Genomic DNA, 13,436 nt, shown 5'->3' with positions numbered 1-13,436 from the left:
GTTCACTGAGCAGACCCTAGAAGTTCTTATAACTTAAAACTACAGAGTTTAATGTTCCCTCATGCTATCTTTAGAACAAGGTCTGCAAATAAAGCAATTCTCAGCGTAGCCATTTTTGTACCGAGTCCATTTTTGTCCTGTGTAAATAAAGATAAAGAAAATCCCTTATCAACGTCAGGCTTCTAGATACTTGGCCACTGCCCACGCTATTTTAAACGTCAGCTTCATCAGTTACATCTAAACCCTTGAATACATCATGCAGGAAGTCAACACGCTTTCAAAACAGAAAAAAAATGGACAGGAAAAAAAAAAAGCCAACTATTTTCCTGCTGATTTCACAGGCATAGGAAATAACAAGCTGTGGGCTGCAGTTATTTGCTTCCATAAAAGGTCAGAAAGCTGACCATTATATTAAAAGGGCTAGACCCATGGGTGCACACTTCAGCCTGTGTGTTGTTGGTTGCAGAATGCGGCTGTTAGAGGAGAGGTGATGAGGTAGACAGAGGAAGTGGTTAGAGCAGCGCGTGCTTCCTGTTGGAAGGGTCGATATCAGTGAGGTATTCCCCAGCTGAGACAGAAGGACCAGAGAGAGAGTCGATGACTGAGGACAGTAATCCGCATGGGTGAAATGTAGTTGGGCTGTAAGAGGACTGGTTCCAGGTGATCTGAGGTCGAGACAATTTGAAGAAGAAGCAATGACGAAGCTTGATCTTTCGCCCGTGGTTCAGTTATGACAGGCTTTTTGGTGCCGCCTCGTTGATTCTGCAGTATTAGAGCAGTTAGTCAGAAAGACAGTCAGGCAGAAGTTGGCTTTGCCTGTGGGCTGAGGGCCGTGCCTAGATAAACAGCAGGAAGTCCTGCCCAGACTCCACTGACTAACAAGCTGAATATGGTCTACTGTGCCTCTTCAGATGTTTATCACTCGACTTTGTAGCTGCGACAATCACAACTGGGACTGTAAGTCTCAGTCTAGCTGGGTGATTTGTTCGGTGTGTGTATTTTCAAGTTTCCCACACTTACGAGGCACATGAATGAGTTCGGGATTCATTTTCAAGGAAGTTTAAAAAAAAAAAAAGTGTCATGCAGAAGAAAAGTTTAGAAAAATTCATAATAAACCTCCAGCCCCCTCAGCTTTCACTTCCTCTGTTTCCATGATGAGCTTGTAACCTGTGATGAACTACACCAGGCTTTGCTCCAGTCCTCCTCCAGTCCCCTGCTCACTCTGGCACCACACCCTGTCTAGCACCTCCCGCCAGCTGCACTGAGTCATTACCCAGAAATACTGATTAAAACACCAAGTGCAAACATACAGACGCTAATCATTGCTCGCCCAGGTACAGCTTTGTTTACTATAAAGACAGAGCCTGTTTGATTCCCCCGCCACCCCCGCCCCACCCCCTTGCATAAGAAATCTTCAAGATCGGGTATCAGTCTTGCCCTCCCACCTCTTTCTCACACACACACCTCCTCTCATCTGCCCCGAAGGACCACAAGAAGGGGCGGGGCACACGGAGGGGAGGGCTGAAACCAAATGAGCTGCAGCAAGTAGCAACCAGCTGCTACACACTTCATCTGCAGACAGAGAGCGCCATCTGGATGTAGCTCTGCTTCACTGCAGTCATAATACAGTCAGAAGAATACAGTATAACGTTGAATTATATATACTGGGTTTGGTCTGTACGGTGAACGAATGGAATCAGTGGACGTAAAAAGAAAATCCGTCCTGAAACACTGAGATTTCAGGACACGTGACTATAATACAAAGCAGCTATAAGAGACGTTGTAGAGACAGGGTGTGGACACATTTAACCCACAGCTGAATTAACACAGCAGGTCTTAATAGTTCTTCTCCTGACAAATTCTGATGTGTAGTGTGCATCCAGCAGGAGAGGGGTGCATCTGTTCTTTAACTGACCTTATTTACAAGTGTAGGAATGCTGATAATGAACCAGACGCCTCGGCCTTGTTGTGTGCTGCGTCATGTTGGATATCTGGCTATTTTTATTTCAGTCAGCCGCAGGGATATATATACATATACATATACAAAAATATACTCTCAGCTGCAGTTAATTAACTACTCTCTAAAACAACGAAGAAACGAACAAAGTAAAGAAACAACTGAACATATCCGGGCCTGACTACTAATAAAAGCAACACCCACACGCCAAAGAACCAAAATAACATAAATAACATGTAAGTTTTCACACAGATGGAGATTTGACATGAGAAGGAAAGTTTTATAATAGTGTAAGAGGGAAAGTTGTTCTCTAGTTGTGTTCCTACTCTGGCTACAGTTTATTGTCTTTTTTAACTTAAAATCTTTTAAGATTTTAAGGAAAAATATTCTGAATTTTTTTGAAAACTGATGTCCTGGCATTTAGAGGAGGAAACATACACCCTGGAAGGGGCGCATACTTTCTGTTTGAGATTCAGCCTTGATCAGTTAGAGGAGAGATGGTGTGTGTGAGTGTGTGTGCACAAGTTTACTGAACATACTTCCCTGGTGTCCCCTGCAGGAGACCCAGGACCCCTCTGCTGTGCTGTGGCTGGATGAGATTCAGGATGCTATTCTGAAGGCTAACCAGGACACTCGGGAAGCCATACAGTGTAAGAATACACACTCAGACCTGCGCTTCATCTTTTCGGAACCCATTTCATGCATCTGTCAGGAGAGTGTGACGAGGACTGAAGGCTGATTTGTTGTGTTTGTGTCTGCAGTCGCGCAGTCCATCCAGGCCATCAATGAGGCGGTGGACAGTGGCGACGTGGCTCAGACCCTGGCTGCTCTGCGTAACCCCGGAGCAGGACTTTATGGAGTCACCTCCGAGTGCGCCCAGACCTACCAGGACGACCTGGCCAAGATCAAAGACGAGAAAAAGAAAGAAGGTGAGGAGGTGGATAAGGGAGGGGACATTTATCAGAGGATATTTATCACCACTTAATGCTATCAGAAGCCTGGCAGTCGCTGTGTCTGTAGATTATATACAGTTTTGAAAAAACTTGGAGGAATGGTTCAACCTTTCAGTGGTTTCCAGTGTTTTTAAAGTTGCACTGATTGGCTGAATGAGGAGCTCTATGAGACTGTGGCTCCCTGACCTACACTGTAATAAAAAAAAAACAGTGAGGGGGTTTACCCGCTGCAGATAAATTTAAAATGGAGAGATGATGATTCTTCTATTCTATTCTATTCCTGTACCTTCACCCTGTTCACTTGCATTCTGCAATGCTCTCGGTGCAGGTAATAATGGCAGTGACTGGGTGAAACACTGGGTGAAGGGAGGACACAACTATTACTACAACCTGAACACCAGGGAGGGCACCTGGGTGGAGCCAGAGGGCTTCTTGCAAAACAACACCCAGCTCAACAAGGAGGACATCCAGGTAGGCAACTGTCCCAGTTCAGCACTTCAGCAAGGTTGCAACTTTTTAACACCCCATTAAACTGGTTGTTTTATTGCCCCCCGTCAGTCTGTGGTTTCTGGGGTAACCACAGCGTACAATCGAGAGCAGCTGTGGCTGGCCAATGAGACTCTAATTACCAAGCTGCAAGCTCGTTGTCGTGGCTACTTAGTGAGGAATGGCCTAAAGGAGCGGATGAACTTCCTTAAATCCCAAAGCCCAGCTGTTACATGCATACAGGTAAGATCGACCTGTATACAGTCATCATCCAGAGGTTATACATAAAAACGTCTGTCTGCTATAAGAACTTATTGTTCTTGTGTTTTTTTTTAAGGCCCACTGGAAAGGCTACCAGCAGAGGAAGAAGTTCAAGGACCGCAAGCAGTATATGAAAGACCACACTGAAGAGGCAGTCAAGGTAAAATGATTCCACAGCTCCAATAATCTGTGTATTATCAGGATTATAAATACAGTTTAGATAAAGGACTTGTTTTTTGTCTTTCTCAGATCCAGTCCATGGTTCGGATGCATCAGGCTCGTAAGAAATATAAGGATCGTCTAAAGTACTTCCAAGATCACGTGAGTATTAGCAGCCTGAAACCATGTCACGTGAACTTAAATGCAAATTGAGTTTTGGACAAATTGAAAGAATCATTGTAAATTTACTGTCACAGAAACGTGTGCTTTACGTAAACAGATTGCCTGTTACTTAATGAAAGCTTTAAATCATGTCGCCTCATAAATTTCCCCTGACACATCCGCTGACATTTAGCCCGGGTCCTGCGGGGCTCGGGGGAGGCAGATGGCTCATTTAGCACTGTGACATGTGTGAAGTCATTTCTACTCTGACTCACTGTGGATTCCTGTGCTACTGTCTGTAATGAGGACTATTGATCAGCCAAGTGATTGCTGTGTTACAATGCAGATCAATGATGTGGTGAAGATTCAGGCTTTCATTAGAGCCAACAAGGCCAGGGACGACTACAAGACACTGAGTAAGTGGATCCGGACTGTGATCAAACAAACTTTCTTTCTGTTTTTTTTTAGTGGTTGTTTGACTTTTGACTTTCCTATCTCTCTCTCCTCTTTCCACACGCAGTCAGTGCTGAGGATCCTCCGATGGCTGTGGTGAGGAAGTTCGTCCACCTGCTGGACCACAGCGACCAGGACTTTCAGGAGGAGCTGGAACTGATGCGGCTCCGTGAGGAGGTGGTCACCAACATCCGCTCCAACCAGCAGCTGGAGAACGACCTGAACCTGATGGACATCAAAATCGGCCTGCTGGTGAAGAACAAGATCACGCTGCAGGAGGTGGTGTCGCACAGCAAGAAGCTGACCAAGAAGAACAAGGGCCAGCTGTCCGACATGATGATGATGAACAAGCAGAGGGGAGGCCTGAAGGCTCTCAGCAAGGAGAAGAGGGTCAAACTGGAAGCTTACCAGTATCTATTTTACCTGTTACAGGTAATTATAAAGGACACCTCTGTTCTTTGATTTCCTTGCTTCTGTGTTTTTAAGTCTCTTTTGGGGGAAAAGGCTCATAGCTGCAGTCGCTGCCTCTCTAATCACATGTAATCAAATTTCTTTTCTTCTTCCTTTTAGACCAACCCCACTTACCTCGCCAAGCTGATCTTCCAGATGCCACAGAATAAATCCACAAAGTTCATGGACTCTGTAATCTTCACCCTGTATAACTATGCCTCTAACCAGAGAGAGGAGTACCTGCTGCTCAAGCTCTTCAAGACTGCCCTGCAGGAGGAGATCAAGTGAGAATCAGTGAAATCCATTCACCAATAATCTATGACCATAATCTATGAGATCAGATGAGACCTGAATGTTGCCTTTGTTTTCTGCAGGTCAAAAGTGGATCAGATGAAGGAGATTGTTACAGGAAACCCTACGGTCATCAAGATGGTGGTGAGTTTCCACCGAGGTGCGCGGGGACAGAACGCTCTGAGGCAGATCCTGGCTCCGGTTGTCAAAGAGATCATGGATGACAAAACGCTAAACATCAAAACCGACCCAGTGGACATCTATAAGAGCTGGGTCAACCAGATGGAGACGCAGACCGGAGAGGCCAGGTGAGCTGGAGACGAGGTTGTCTTCCTGTACGCGTGTGACGGCGACACTGTCAGCTTCCTCTGAAAGCTGCGTTCAGTGTGGTGGTTTAACTGTTGGACTTTATTTTACCCTTTAACCATTAATGACTCGTGTATTGGAAAAACTATATCCAAAAGATTATATAATCGTACATTCATATTTACATTCAGGTTTAAGATCAGTGAAACCAGATTCAATCATCTTATCTTGACTAAAGATAAAATAACAAAGATATTTTGTTAAATACCATGAAATTTAGGAAATCCTGCTTGCTTTTAGAAGGTTTTTTTTTTCATTAATGACACTGGTGAAGAAAAAAGGCCTCAGAGATCAACATTAATGTTTCCTCCTTTTATCCGTCTCCTTCTACTCGTCGTCAACAGTAAGCTGCCTTATGACGTGACTCCAGAGCAGGCTATGGCCCACGAGGAAGTGAGGACGAGACTGGAAGCCTCCATCAAGAACATGAAGACAATCACTGACAAATTCCTGTCTGCTATAATCGTCTCGGTGGATAAAATTCCGTGAGTTCCAAACCAGCAGCATCACCGTCTGCACAGATTTTTACAGACTCGATCCAGCTGCTTCAAACCAGCAGTTATTGTCTTTGCTCCTGCCCAAGCTCACATATCTCACACTGTGTGGGCTCTGTCTGTCTGTCTGTCTGTCTGTCTGTCTGTCTGTCTGTCTGTCTGTCTGTCTGTCTGTCTGTCTGTCTGTCTGTCTGTCAGATACGGGATGCGGTTCATCTCCAAGGTGCTCAAGGACACCCTCCACGAGAAGTTCCCGGATTCTACAGAGGATGAGCTGCTCAAGGTTTGCATTTCTCATTCGCAGACTTAAGTCACTCTGTGCTCCTCAGTCTTTAAAGGGTCAGTTCACCCAAAGAATATCAATAATTTCCCAGTTTCCACTCGACACAGTGGTATCCAGCCATGCACGTTATTTCAGTGTGATGTGGAAATGTGTGTGAGATCACTGAGACTTATTCTTTGACCATCACATCCTTCTACATAGAGACAGACAGACAGCCTGCGTTCATACTATGTTAGAAAATACTGTTGAAACTGGGTAAATCTGCCTTTGAACAAGCACAGCTCCTTTTCTTCAGCCTCCTCACTGAACTGTTCTGTTGCCTTTCTTCTCACCTTCTGCTTGGCTCTCCCTTCCCTGTTTCTCACACATTTCTTTCTTTTTTTTTTCATTTTTCTGCTAATGCTCTGTTCTTTCCACCTTGCCAACCAGCTCCAGCCTCTCTTTCCGGGTTAGGGGTGCCCCCCCCACCTTCTCTCTGTCTGCTGGTGTTAAGGTGAGCCATGCCACTCTTCTGGCTCTCCTCCTCCGCACAAGCTATGTCTTTTCATGTCCAGTAACTATTCCTCATTTTGCAGTAGCATCTTCTAAACCCTGAATCTTAACTTGCTTCACTTCTGATCAATCTTCATGCTCCTGAAATAGAAAAGTTACAAACTTGGATGTAATTTACAGCTCTTTGTCTTTTCTTTTTTGTTTTTGTACAACAAATGCAGTCACTAAATTGCTTTAGTCACATGAAAACAAACAAAATACAAACAAAGCTTTTATATATCAGTGCTATTGATGTTAATCTTTTTTAAACACAAAAGAAAGGGTTTATAAAGCCTCCTGATCATTTTAACTGACTGAGTCGTTTGATTTTGGCTTCTCAGATTGTGGGGAACCTCTTGTATTACCGCTACATGAACCCGGCCATCGTGGCACCCGATGCCTTCGACATCATTGAGGTGTCAGCGGGTGGCCAGCTGACCACCGAGCAGCGACGAAACCTGGGCTCTGTCGCCAAGATGCTGCAGCACGCTGCCTCCAATAAGATGTTTCTGGGGGACAACGCCCATCTCAATCCCATCAATGAATATCTCAGCGCTTCATATCAGAAATTCAGGTCTGTAGAATGATTGGAAGTGGGAGTTTGGTACAGAGGCTGTGGTGCTTTCAGGTACTGAAGGATGATGTTAGTGATTTTCCATTCCCCTCTCATCTTGTCTTCCATCACAGGCGTTTCTTCCTGGCAGCATGTGACGTCCCCTCACTGGAAGATAAGTTCAACGTGGATCAGTACTCTGACTTAGTCACCGTCACCAAACCTGTCATCTACATCTCCATTGGAGAGATTATCAACACTCACACGGTGAGTTTGAGCTCTGCCTCACTCACTTCACGTTTGCACTTTGTCTCACGTCATTCCTGCTGCATGGCTAACATGCCTTTCCTGTCCCGTTAGCTGCTGCTGGACCATCAGGACGCCATCGCCCCAGAGCACAACGACCCCATCCATGAGCTGCTGGAGGACCTGGGCGAGGTTCCCACCGTAGAGTCGCTCATTGGTGAGTGGAGTGAGACAGAAATAATAACATGAGCCACACAAGAATTCACTAAGTCGCTAAAAGAAAAGCAGAGTGAGAACGTGTTTTGACTTGGAGTAGCTTTTCTCCCTGATAGATCCTGATGTGTTCTATATGTAAATTGACATTGTGTTTTTCTTGGAGCTGCTATTTTCTGCTGCTCCTCTCTGTGTCTTTTCCTCCTGCTTCATTATGTGCACCAAATGGTTTTCATAATCCCACGTCACAAAATACTGGGTGGAATAAATCAGTTAATGCTACAAAAAAATAAATAAAAATACAAAATAGAAATATAAACACAATATATTATGGTCTGGCCCTTTGAGCTGACTGTAATTCAAGCTGATTTGCTCCCTGTGACACTCAGGTGAAAATCCTCTGCCTCCTGACGACCCCAGCAAAGAGCTGATGGGGAAAACTGAGGTTTCACTCACACTCACTAACAAATTTGACGTCCCTGGTGAGGCCAATGCTGAGATGGATGCCAAGACTCTCTTGCTCAAGTGAGTCCATTCATTCAAAGCTAACAAAGCAGATTAACATGTCTTCAGATGTTTCTTCATTTTCTCACATCTCTGTCTTTCTTTTGTCTCTTTCCAGCACCAAGAGGCTCATTGTGGATGTGATCAGGTTCCAGCCTGGGGAGACTCTAACTGAGATCCTGGACTCAACTGCCGGCCCAGAGCAGGTTAGAAATAAGATGTAATACAGTGCTAATGTTGTGGACCCACAATTTACAAAAAAAAAAAAAAAAAAAACTTGGAGGTGCTATGTTTATGTGCTGAACATCAACAACTTTAAACAGTAATTCTGGTAAACATACCAGAATCTCACCAGAAGACAGACGGCCTTTAGCTATGTCCACACTTCATATTTCATCGGAGTGGAAAACTACTGGATTGACTAATGAAACAAAACAGGAACTTCTTTTTCAAACAGACCTAAAAGCAAAGGCTTACTTTATTTTGTAGGTGGTGAAGTGCTTATGGAATTGCACGTTCGACCTCTTTGGCAACATCCTCTTTCCAAAAGTTCCAGAGTAAACCACAAAATGACACCAAATAACTTTGAAGTGCAGTAAATAATGCTTGAGCTTTTGCTAGCAAAACATTTAAATGTTTTAGGGACGTTTTATCCCGTTAAACTAGAGCTCTTCCTGTAGAAATCTGGTTTATCTGAAACTCAGGTCCGTCTTGTTTCCCTGGGTGACAGGAAGCAGAGTACCAGCGTGCCATGCAGAGAAGGGCCATCCGAGACGCCAAGACTCCAGAGAAGATGAAGCAGGTCAAACCAGTGGTGGACGACAGCCTGACGCTGCAGGGGAAGAAGGACAAGATCAAGAGCAACCTGCAGAGGCTGGCAGAGCTGGGGAAGGTTCACCCTGAGAACCGCTATCAGGACCTCATCAATGACATAGCCAAGGTAAAAGTGACGCAGATTATCTGTGGACACAGATAGAACACTATTTGTTGTGTTTTATTTAAATGTGATGTGTGGGGTTTTGTTTTTTTTTGTTTGTTTTACAGGACATCAGAAATCAAAGACGGTATCGCCAGCGTAGGAAAGCCGAGCTGGTGAAACTTCAGCAGACAAACTCCGCCCTGAATTCAAAGACCGCTTTTTACAATGTGCAGATTGATTCATACAATCAGTATATCAAGACATGCATGGACAACCTGGCCAGCAGGGGCAAGTGAGTGGCCTTCACATCTCAAAACATCTCACATTTCTCATAGTTCACTCCCTCATCCCATAACCATAATCACCAAGGCAGGTACTGCAGTGCTGCCCTTACACTGCAGCTCAAAGTATGTAACCTAGATCAGATTTTATTCACTGTCAGCTGCATGTTTACATCCACTTTTAAAGCTGAGCCATATACAAGAACTGTTTACAAGCCAAACAATCCACATTCATACGTGACTAAGCTGCAGACAGAAGCCTAACCTGTTTAAATTTACATTGCCATCTGCATCCCAGGTCTGAGGTTTGGCAAAGGCAGTGAGAGCTGGGAGATGAAACTTTATTAATCTTACAGGCAAAAGTACACCTATCATATATACATGGTGTGTAGTATTGTACTCCAATATTGCACTGGCAACTGGGCACTCGCACAAAAACGAGAAAGGTGAAAACATAAGGTAAAAATGAGGATAAACAAATGACAATATGATTATTAAATAAGATAAATTGCCTCAGATATATTATGCTGAGTGGCTGTGATGTTGTAAGTGCTGAATGATGGTGACAGACACAACCACAGTGTTACAGCATATTGCTGTTAAGAAGTCTGAGAGCCATCGGGACGGAGGACCTGCCATAGCTCCTTCTGACACTGTAGGTGTAGCAGTCTGTTGCTGAAGGAGCTGCTTAAGGCCCCCGCAGTCTCATGCAGGGGATGAGAGGTGTTGCCTAAGATTGAGGACAGCTTGGCCAACATCCTCCCCTAATCCACCTCCTCTATGGAATCTAGAGGACAGTCCGGGACAGAGCTAGCCCTCTTAACCAGTTTATTGGATCTTTTTTTGTCCCTCTCCATGCGTCCACCTCCCCAGCAGACCACTGCGTAGTAGATTACTGATGCCACCACAGTGTCATCAAATATCAAAAATCCCCCCTGCTCACTCCAAAGGACCTCAATATAAGGAGACGACTTTGTTCCGGTTTGTACAGGACACCCATTTTTAAACTGAGCCACAGGTGTGCAGAAATCAGAACTGGGTCACTGGTAACAGGCAGAGGTTTGTTTATCCTCTGACACCTGCTGGTTTTGATTTTGAGCATCTAATCAGGGTCTGTTTTACCCCTGCAGTGCAGAATGCAATTAAATACAGCTGCTTTCAGGCTGGATAGAAAACCAGTACTGTGGTTACCAGGGACCAGGATCTAAACCACCAGAGCAGAGGTCCTTCCCACTTTTATATGAGAGGTTTATTACTCAGAATTAAATTATTCAGTATCATCAGATCACAGAATATGTTTATCAAAAAACTAATGTATGTACTTCTCAATAGACGCCAAAGATAAACTCCAGAATACATTATTCGTTTCCTTAGTGTCAATTACAGCCTTTCTATTGTAAATCTATGTTCTGGTAGATAGTATGAAATAGTGAATGATGCAGCTCAGGTTTGAAAGAGTGAGGTTTGTTAATGCTTTGTGCTGAGAGATGGGATCATGTTGTACTGGACACTTGTTTTTCTCATTCTCCTCAGGTTGTCAAAGAAACCAGGTGACAACAAGGCCAAGAAGAGTAAACAGGTTTCACAGAAATACACCGCCGCTCGCCTCCACGAGAAGGGCGTGCTGATCGCGATAGAGGATCTGCAGCCCAACCAGTGAGTTCTGCTTCTTTTAATGCAAAACCAAGGTCCAAAATTTACACCTGCCAGGCACCAAACTCTGGTCAGAAAATTTCTATTTAACAGGAAAATCAATAGATCAATCAGTAGATATTTTTGAGGCATTCACATTGTGAATGCCTCGAATGTCTACAGTTTTTAATCTGTTTGAAACTGGCCGCTCTAATGAAATTAAAACTCTTATTTAACACATTAAAGATCAAAATATGACTAACTTCATCGTAAACTTCTGTCACTGACACCGATGGAAAACATGAATGTTTACTTCATCTCATCCATTTCAGTTGAATTCATGACAATTTAAGGAACAAGTTTCTTGTTTATGATTAATTTATGAACCTTCTGTTTACTTCTCTCTTTTCATAGGTTCAAGAATGCTATTTTTGAGATTTCGCCATCAGAGACTGTCGGGGTGTTTGATGTGAAGGCCAAGTTCATGGGCGTGCACTTGGAGACATTACAGCTAGAATATCAGGTATCATATCTGTTTCACTCAACACCTGAATCACCAGTTTTCCTTACAGTAGCTAATGCAGTGAATTTTAGTCGTTATTACAGAGGTGGTTGGTTGCGATCTGATATCTAATTGCTTGCTGTTTGTTTCTCAGGATCTCCTCCAGCTTCAGTATGAAGGCGTGGCAGTGATGAAGCTCTTCGACAGGGCCACCATCAACGTCAACCTGCTCATTTTCCTGCTCAACAAGAAATTTTACGGGAAATAGAGAAAAAGGAGAAAAGGGCAACAGACACTGATTTAAACCACAAAACCCACTTTAAGGGTTGCTGAAAGCCCTGACCGGAAACATCCCGGCTTTCCTACACATTCCCCACTGCACTTCTCTTATGTGCCTATGCAAATTTATGTGCATTATTTTTTATCATGTGGATCACCATTTGTGCTTTAATCTGAATGGAACACTCCATTGTGCAACTCGAGCGAGCCAGCCACATAAGCTTGCTGGAGTTTTCTTACTGTCTTTATTGTCTGTAACTGCAGCTAGGTCAGAGGCTTAAGATTTGTATTTTTTGCTTTAAATATTATGAATATCTTGTGCATGGGCTTTGATTAATTATAAAAATGTATGTTTTATGTAAAGAGATCACGTTTTATGTCTTTCTTAGCTGTTAGTTTATCTGCTCACCTGACTGATAAAGGCCTGATAAACATCTCTGCCAGTGCCAAATTGCTAGTGAGCTTTTCAGCAGGGCTGTAATACATGAGACTGTAATGTGCAAGTCCTGACCTGGACATGAGATTGGACTCTGTGTCTCCGTCTCCTCTAAGACATCTTTGTGTTTAATTTTGTGTTGCTGCTGGAAAGAAAAATTTAAAGAGTCTGAGATAAAAAAAAAAAGAAAGAAAGAAAGAGATGAAATGCACTCCTTTTTCATATTTTATTTTGAAAGTAGTTAAAGTATTTTTCACTGATCTGGATTTTGGTATGATTCTTTCCTGTCTCTCTCTCTCTCGATTTGGATTTGACCCCCCTCCATCCATCCTAAACGCACACACACAGTGGCGCCTGACATGGTATTTGAAAAGAATTGTGAAAAAAATTGCCATGCTCATATTGAGCTGTTGACCTCAAAACTTGATGCTTTTAATATAAATAACTTTAGAATTTAATATTTTTGCATTATCATGACAAGTTCATATTACACCACTCAAAACCAGTCTGCACTGGCACTAATAAGCTCTTTAGGCTTCCCTGTCTTTCTTGACAAGTCGGAATGTTGGTTTGTCTTGGACTGGACTGAGCTGGCCATGACTTATAGCCCTGATGCTCAGAACTGACCTGCAGTGCATTTCTGCTTTTAGCTCCGATGTTCATCCGCAGAGGAAACATGGCACACCTGCTCTTTCAGCACGAGGCTGCGCAGATGTGCTCAGTCACCGGCATTCTCAGATGACTTACTGGAAATCATATATTTTATGCAACTCGTATGGGCTGTTTATCTTTCATAACTGAAACACAGATTATTGTTACATTATAAAATCAGTTTAGTAAACATAAGACCGTGACTGTTGAGATTGACTCTAGAAGTGTCAGCTGGACATTGAGATTTTTATCTTAGTTTCCCTTATTTATATTTTACATGTTGTCAGTCCACATTATACTGTAGCAAAACCTAAGACAGATCATGTAAGTGAGTCAGTGAACTTGAGGATGTGCACTATTACAGTAACGAGACT

General features: G+C 43.4%; 1 protein-coding gene across 1 annotated transcript in view; it reads left to right on the top strand.

The window, feature by feature from the left end:
• Positions 1 to 12,671, top strand: part of iqgap1 (IQ motif containing GTPase activating protein 1) — a 36,962-nt gene extending 24,291 nt beyond the window's left edge. The window contains exons 16-37 of the mRNA XM_041034962.1: positions 2,517 to 2,607; positions 2,719 to 2,886; positions 3,239 to 3,381; positions 3,469 to 3,639; positions 3,734 to 3,817; positions 3,907 to 3,978; positions 4,325 to 4,394; positions 4,499 to 4,863; positions 5,002 to 5,165; positions 5,256 to 5,480; positions 5,883 to 6,023; positions 6,231 to 6,315; positions 7,188 to 7,420; positions 7,534 to 7,666; positions 7,760 to 7,862; positions 8,248 to 8,383; positions 8,481 to 8,568; positions 9,093 to 9,302; positions 9,407 to 9,573; positions 11,096 to 11,218; positions 11,609 to 11,717; positions 11,851 to 12,671. Coding sequence (XP_040890896.1) covers positions 2,517 to 2,607; positions 2,719 to 2,886; positions 3,239 to 3,381; positions 3,469 to 3,639; positions 3,734 to 3,817; positions 3,907 to 3,978; positions 4,325 to 4,394; positions 4,499 to 4,863; positions 5,002 to 5,165; positions 5,256 to 5,480; positions 5,883 to 6,023; positions 6,231 to 6,315; positions 7,188 to 7,420; positions 7,534 to 7,666; positions 7,760 to 7,862; positions 8,248 to 8,383; positions 8,481 to 8,568; positions 9,093 to 9,302; positions 9,407 to 9,573; positions 11,096 to 11,218; positions 11,609 to 11,717; positions 11,851 to 11,964 — 3,195 coding nt within the window. The 3' untranslated portion in view covers positions 11,965 to 12,671. The remainder of the gene's footprint in view (positions 1 to 2,516; positions 2,608 to 2,718; positions 2,887 to 3,238; positions 3,382 to 3,468; positions 3,640 to 3,733; positions 3,818 to 3,906; positions 3,979 to 4,324; positions 4,395 to 4,498; positions 4,864 to 5,001; positions 5,166 to 5,255; positions 5,481 to 5,882; positions 6,024 to 6,230; positions 6,316 to 7,187; positions 7,421 to 7,533; positions 7,667 to 7,759; positions 7,863 to 8,247; positions 8,384 to 8,480; positions 8,569 to 9,092; positions 9,303 to 9,406; positions 9,574 to 11,095; positions 11,219 to 11,608; positions 11,718 to 11,850) is intronic.
• Positions 12,672 to 13,436: the final 765 nt, after the last annotated feature.

Source organism: Toxotes jaculatrix, chromosome 1 (assembly GCF_017976425.1).
Source record: "Toxotes jaculatrix isolate fToxJac2 chromosome 1, fToxJac2.pri, whole genome shotgun sequence".
NCBI classification, from domain to species: Eukaryota; Metazoa; Chordata; class Actinopteri; family Toxotidae; genus Toxotes; species Toxotes jaculatrix.
This window is presented reverse-complemented; position numbering and strand designations above follow the sequence as displayed.